This window comes from Eleginops maclovinus, chromosome 16 (genome assembly GCF_036324505.1).
Source record: "Eleginops maclovinus isolate JMC-PN-2008 ecotype Puerto Natales chromosome 16, JC_Emac_rtc_rv5, whole genome shotgun sequence".
NCBI classification, from domain to species: domain Eukaryota; kingdom Metazoa; phylum Chordata; class Actinopteri; order Perciformes; family Eleginopidae; genus Eleginops; species Eleginops maclovinus.
Genome location: NC_086364.1, coordinates 22,956,307 through 22,963,802, shown reverse-complemented (window position 1 = coordinate 22,963,802; position 7,496 = coordinate 22,956,307). Strand labels below are relative to the sequence as shown.

The window sequence follows — 7,496 nt, the reverse complement described above, 5'->3', positions numbered from 1 at the left end:
ATCTATCGATTACTTTGTTGAGAAACCAGTACATTTTCTATCAGTGTATCATGTGTTTTTAAATGTTAAATATTATTCATCAGCAAATTATGCACAGTAGCATCATAATGACATCCTATACAGATAACATAATAGAAAACCCTTAAATGTGGGTCATAACATAAATGTCCACATAGTGATTACTGGGTTTGTTTGACACAATAATAAATATATTTAAAGCTTCAATGATGAAACAAATATATAACTTGTTAACTGTGTTTGCAGTTTTCCATCCCAGTTTCTACTACTCCAATTATCATTATTATACAGATACGTAATTGTAATGGCTTACATTTTCACCCAATTTGAAGAATATTCCTTGATATTGTAATATTAAATATGTACAATGACGTCAGCATATGAGTACAGAATATCAGTTGTCGTGGCCGAGTGGTTAAGGCGATGGACTAGAAATCCATTGGGATCTTCCCGCGCAGGTTCGAATCCTGCCGACAACGTTCCTTTAGCTTTTGAAAATAAGATCGATAATAGTTAAAGTAGATATAAATTAGACTTTTACACATTAAGATGACAATTCAGTAATCATTAGAAGGAAATATCTTGACCACATTAGCGGTCTAAAGCTATGGTTTAAACTAAAGTTATGCAACATCGCCACCTAGTGGTTAGGTTTAGTAACGTACCAAAATGGACAATGCTTTAAAATGATTGCGGTTTTGTAATTTTTGACTCATATATTTAGCATAATTTAGTAGCCTCTGAAGTATGATCTACCTTAAATTGTATAAAATCATTTAAACAAACAAGTTAAAGTTATATTGCTAATTAATTAAAGTTGACAACAAATATATATCTTCATGTATACCAGTAGGTGGCAGTGATAGACCATACATGATGAAATACAGAGCAGTACGTCTGAATTTAAAGAGTGTTTTTTACCATAATGATCTTCTGCATGAGATGTCCTGCTCACTTGCAAATCATCTTAAAATATTGAAACCAGAGGAGGGCAGCTTTAATGACTGCAGCAGCACCATATGGCTAAACAACCCCAGGGCAGAGTCAGAGAGGAGACCTTAGAAAGTACGGGAGTTATTATTGTATATAGATTTATATACATCCTGTCAGAGATGGAACAAGCAGAGGTGGGAAGTAACTAAGTACTTTACTCAAGTACTGCACTTAAGTACACATTTGAAAACTTGTAATGTACTATATTCTACTCCTTTGATCTTCTACTCCACTACATGTATTTAATCCCTGTAGTTGCTAGGCAGATTAGGATTAATGATGGTGAATATAATCTCCCTTAAATCAGACTGTAGTTCACCTGCAGTAAATCCAGCAGCTACCCTGCAGTATACAAAGCCATTCAAACTAGCTGCACCTTTACCAGCTCTGAGAACACTTTAATGATCAATCATTATAAAACATATCAGAGATATTATTCTGAAATGGACCAATCAGACAATGACTACTTTTACTGTCACTACTTTAAGTACATTTAGAGGAGAGTACTTTCTACTTTCACTGGAGGAACATTTAGAATACTTTCACTGTGACAGAGTATTCCTACACTCTGGTACTTCTACTTTACTCAAGTACAAGACCTGAGTACTTCTACTTTACTCAAGTACAAGATCTGAGTACTTCTACTTTACTCAAGTACAAGATCTGAGTACTTCTACTTTTACTCAAGTACAAGATCTGCGTACTTCTACTTTACTCAAGTACAAGATCTGAGTACTTCTACTTTTACTCAATTACAAGATCTGCGTACTTCTACTTTTACTCAAGTACAAGATCTGCGTACTTCTACTTTACTCAAGTACAAGATCTGAGTACTTCTACTTTTACTCAATTACAAGATCTGCGTACTCCTTCTGGAGAGCCTCTGTGTTGAAGGACTCTAAAGATTGCATTACTTATGTTTTTAATGATGTCAGTAAAAGAGAAGGTGAATGGAGTCAGTGGAGCGGGCTGATATCTTCCATGACTGAAACACTCAGCTGTGGGGCGGGGGAGGGGGCAGCACAGCTGGAGGCGTCCAGTGACCGGGATGGGAGCTGAGAGGATCCAGGCTGAGCTGAAGTGTCTGAGAGTCTGAATGTGGAGCAGACAGAGCAGCAGACCGAGGATAACGTGAAGCACCTCCAGGCTCTGGGAGAAACCTCCTCCTCTGCACGTCGACAAACTGAGGATACGTTTCATAATGACATGCGGTTCTCTGTCTGACTCACACATAGAGTCTCTGTGGGCCAGACTTCCTGTGCTTGCTCAGATTTAAATTGACAGTATTTATGCATCACCAGCTCACTGCTGATGATCTTTAGAGGCTGGTACACAACACAACGATATCACTAGACTGGGTCTGGAGGGGGAGGATCGTCAAAGGCCATGATGTCAAAAAGAAAAAGAACATACACACTACATACTGATATACACCTGAACATCAGCAGGAGAGGACTCTTTAAAGTAGAGACTCTACATACTGATATACACCTGAACATCAGCAGGAGAGGACTCTTTAAAGTAGAGACGCTACATACTGATATACACCTGAACATCAGCAGGAGAGGACTCTTTAAAGTACAGACACTACATACTGATATACACCTGAACATCAGCAGGAGAGGACTCTTTAAAGTAGAGACACTACATACTGATATACACCTGAACATCAGCAGGAGAGGACTCTTTAAAGTAGAGACTCTACATACTGATATACACCTGAACATCAGCAGGAGAGACTCTTTAAAGTAGAGACACTACATACTGATATACACCTGAACATCAGCAGGAGAGGACTCTTTAAAGTAGAGACTCTACATACTGATATACACCTGAACATCAGCAGGAGAGGACTCTTTAAAGTAGAGACACTACATACTGATATACACCTGAACATCAGCAGGAGAGGACTGTTTAAAGTAGAGATTCTACATACTGATATACACCTGAACATCAGCAGGAGAGGACTCTTTAAAGTAGAGACACTACATACTGATATACACCTGAACATCAGCAGGAGAGGACTCTTTAAAGTAGAGACTCTACATACTGATATACACCTGAACATCAGCAGGAGAGGACTCTTTAAAGTAGAGACTCTACATACTGATATACACCTGAACATCAGCAGGAGAGGACTCTTTAAAGTAGAGACACTACATACTGATATACACCTGAACATCAGCAGGAGAGGACTCTTTAAAGTAGAGACACTACATACTGATATACACCTGAACATCAGCAGGAGAGGACTCTTTAAAGTAGAGACTCTACATACTGATATACACCTGAACATCAGCAGGAGAGGACTCTTTAAAGTAGAGACACTACATACTGATATACACCTGAACATCAGCAGGAGAGGACTCTTTAAAGTAGAGACACTACATACTGATATACACCTGAACATCAGCAGGAGAGGACTCTTTAAAGTAGAGACACTACATACTGATATACACCTGAACATCAGCAGGAGAGGACTCTTTAAAGTAGAGACACTACATACTGATATACACCTGAACATCAGCAGGAGAGGACTCTTTAAAGTAGAGACGCTACATACTGATATACACCTGAACATCAGCAGGAGAGGACTCTTTAAAGTAGAGACACTACATACTGATATACACCTGAACATCAGCAAGAGAGGACTCTTTAAAGTAGAGACTCTACATACTGATATACACCTGAACATCAGCAGGAGAGGACTCTTTAAAGTAGAGACACTACATACTGATATACACCTGAACATCAGCAGGAGAGGACTCTTTAAAGTATAGACTCTACATACTGATATACACCTGAACATCAGCAGGAGAGGACTCTTTAAAGTAGAGACACTACATACTGATATACACCTGAACATCAGCAGGAGAGGACTCTTTAAAGTAGAGACTCTACATACTGATATACACCTGAACATCAGCAGGAGAGGACTCTTTAAAGTAGAGACACTACATACTGATATACACCTGAACATCAGCAGGAGAGGACTCTTTAAAGTAGAGACTCTACATACTGATATACACCTGAACATCAGCAGGAGAGGACTCTTTAAAGTAGAGACTCTACATACTGATATACACCTGAACATCAGCAGGAGAGGACTCTTTAAAGTAGAGACACTACATACTGATATACACCTGAACATCAGCAGGAGAGGACTCTTTAAAGTAGAGACGCTACATACTGATATACACCTGAACATCAGCAGGAGAGGACTCTTTAAAGTAGAGACACTACATACTGATATACACCTGAACATCAGCAGGAGAGGACTCTTTAAAGTAGAGACTCTACATACTGATATACACCTGAACATCAGCAGGAGAGGACTCTTTAAAGTGGTGGTGCAGTATGCTGGCTCATTTCTGTGGTTAAGATGGTAATGGACTGTTCTTATACAGCTCTTTATCCAGTCCCTTCAGAGACTCTCAAACTAAGCCTCAGAGTTCAGGAAGTTTGAAACACAGACGACAGAAACGTTCTCATTTTTTAATAATTGCATTTTATTAATTGAAAAAACAAAAAAACAAATGCAAAATAAAAAAAAGAGCCAAAAACAAAAACAGGGTCATTAGGTAAGACAAGGCGAGAGACACTTAAATAAGAAGAGTTCCATGGTGGTGAGGGGAGGGGTGGAGGAGGAGGCGGGCTGATGTAGAAGGTGTGTGTGTGTGTGTGGGGGGGGGGGAAATGTTGATTTACTATGTACACTGTTTATCTCACTGCAGGACTGGCAGCAGGAGGGTGCGGATGGGGGGGGGGGGGCTCAAAGTAGCAGGTCGGAGACACTGAAACACCAGAGAGAAAGGCACTATCCAGAGAGAAAACACAGTAACACACACACACACACACACACTGGACTAGAAATCAAAAAGTGCTAGACAAAAACATAAGAAAGGAAAAGAAGCCGATTCCTCGACTGAGCGTAAAGACGTCTCTCACTTCCTGTCTGATTACATGTGATTATCCGAACGAGCTCCGCCTCTTTGCTACGTGCAGGTATAACAAGGAGGAGATGCATGCATGTCATTAGCGTGTGTGAATATGCAACACACACACACACACACACACACCCTTTTTATATTTAAATCCCTTGCATGTTTTATTTTTTGTGTGTTTTTAGTTCAGTTCTCCGACCGTGCTGCTTCCCTCTCGTTAATGTCTACAGCTACATTCACTGCCCCCCCCCCCCCCCAGAAGAAACGGCTGCAATAAATACTTTTGAAAAGGTGGCTCACCCTCTTAGTTTTTTTTTTTACACTTTGTATAACACAACAGCTTTTCTCTGCAGCATCCCTGGCTCTCCTCCTCCCCTCCTCCTCCTCTTCCTCCTCTGTGAATCATTTCAGAGACGTTCGTTCAAAATGGAATTATGACCCCGTCTCACATCATGCCGTTTCTATCCGAGAGCCCCCAGATATATTCAGAAAAAAAAAGACAGACAATTCAGCACTTTGTCCTAGAGCTACTCGGTCTTATCCAGACTAACAGAACATAATTTACAAAAATGGAAAAAAATACAATTTGTGATGAGAGGTAAAACAGACAAACACATACAAATATATAATATATATTCTTAAAAAATGGATTCTCTCTATAGTTGATTTATTTATACAGCCGAGAGGCCGATGTACAATGCTCACGTGCCAATGATCTCACACAACCCGCCGTCTGTAGATTGCTTCTTCTTCTTCTTCTTCTTTGTACATTTTTTTTAAATCCTTTTCTTCGTCTTTATTTTATTTTTTTTACTTTTTTAAAATCGTTTTTTTTGTTTTAAAACAGGTTTTTTTTCTCTTTTTTTTTTACGGTGATTAAAACAACATGCGGCAAAGAAGAGAGTAAAGAAAAGAGGAACACAAAAGAAAAGGCAGAATGTTAAGAAGTTAAGGAGAGGACAGAAGACCGTTCCCCTCCGTCTGATCCGGACGCAGCGCTGACTCCCCCCTGATCTCCCCAAGAAGAACAAGGGGGGGGGGTGTGTGGAGGTGGAGGGGTTGATGGGATGAGATCAAAATGATGGTGGTGGGTGGGTGGTGTTGTTGTTGTTGTTGTTTACATGGTTCTGACTGTTTTACATGTTCCGGTTGACGGGCGTGACGTAGTTGCGGGGGAACATGCCCGTCTGGCCGTGGCAGCCTCCTTTCCACCAGTTGGGGTCGGAGTTGTCGAGGACCTGGATGAAGTCGCCGCGCCGGAAACCCAGCTCGCCTTCCTCCTGCGGGTCGAAGTCGAACAGAGCCTGCACGTACGTGGGATGCTGAGCGAGGAAGAGGAGAGGAAGAGGGGTTAGGTCTGATAGAAGGATCGCTCCGACAGATGAATATATTTGAAATTCATTGAGTTTTATCCTGGCAGTTTCTCTTTGTGAGAAAAACCAGTATAGGAACAACTGTGGCTCAGTGGGAGAGTGCGCTGATCTTCAGATCCAGCCGTGACCCCCCCCACTGCCGTCAACATGCTGTGTGTCCTTGGGCAAGACAGTGTCTGATACGTAATCTAGAGCGCTGTGAGCAGTTGTAAAAGCGCTAAAATAAATGCAATTAATAAATATTTAAATAAATGAAATAAAGATAAGTGAGAATCTTTTAAGTTATTACATTTTTCATAAATCATCTAATATTACAGTAAGAAATGTTTCAAATATTACAAAAATAATATCTTTCATTCAATAATATTTTTATCCTGTAATAAAATACATGATCTGACCCACTCACTAAACGCTTCATCAGCTGCTCAAAGACGCTGTGAAGAGGTACAAGAGAAGTAATCACACATTCAGAGTCTGAACAGGTGAGGTTCGGACAGTGATCGAAAGTCAAACTGTAGGATTCATTCATTTTTAGACGGAAATCATCCCGGCCGCTTCCCGTGGTGATTGACATTAGTGGACCCATAATATTAGGCGGGGTTAGCAGGGGGGGTATGATGATTGAAGATGTATTTGGATATCCCTAAATCTCTTTATACTCGATGCAATACATCCTCAAATATAACTCATCATCCTGTAAAGCAGAACCAGAATACTTTATTAATCCAGAGGAAAATCCAGAAGCTCAAAAAGGATCAAATAAATTCCATAAAGATATTATTATTAAACTCATTTCTAATAAAAGATCAAATTTAGAATCAATATATTTATATACATTTAACAAGCTAGATAAAACATATATAATACAAATATTTATATAAGTATAATAAATAGAAGTAGCTGACAGACCTTTAACAGTCAATCCAAGGCGTTTCCTCACCGTCTGACCTCTGTCTCTAACTTCACACTTCTTTTTCATTTCTGTGGTTTCTCTCACTTACTCTCCTCCTCCTTCTCTGCAGCCCCACCTCCCTCACACTCACAGAAAACCACCTTCACAGCCGCTAACATCCGGCGTCCAAAATTCAAGAGAAGTCTTCACCACACAACACCTTGATGTGTGTTTTTGAAAATGTGCCACAAAGTATCTGAGAGCTCCGAGCCTCAC

General features: G+C 40.0%; 1 protein-coding gene and 1 non-coding gene across 3 annotated transcripts in view; one reads left to right on the top strand and one right to left on the bottom strand.

The window, feature by feature from the left end:
* Positions 1–415: 415 nt before the first annotated feature.
* Positions 416–497, top strand: trnas-aga (transfer RNA serine (anticodon AGA)). The gene has a single exon. It is a non-coding gene; the product is annotated as a tRNA-Ser (tRNA).
* Positions 498–4,496: 3,999 nt separating this feature from the next.
* Positions 4,497–7,496, bottom strand: part of grb2b (growth factor receptor-bound protein 2b) — a 40,652-nt gene continuing 37,652 nt past the window's right edge. For both annotated transcript variants that reach the window (XM_063904252.1, XM_063904253.1), the window contains exon 6: positions 4,497–6,277. In XM_063904252.1, the coding sequence (XP_063760322.1) occupies positions 6,092–6,277 (186 nt within the window). In that variant the 3' untranslated portion in view covers positions 4,497–6,091. The remainder of the gene's footprint in view (positions 6,278–7,496) is intronic.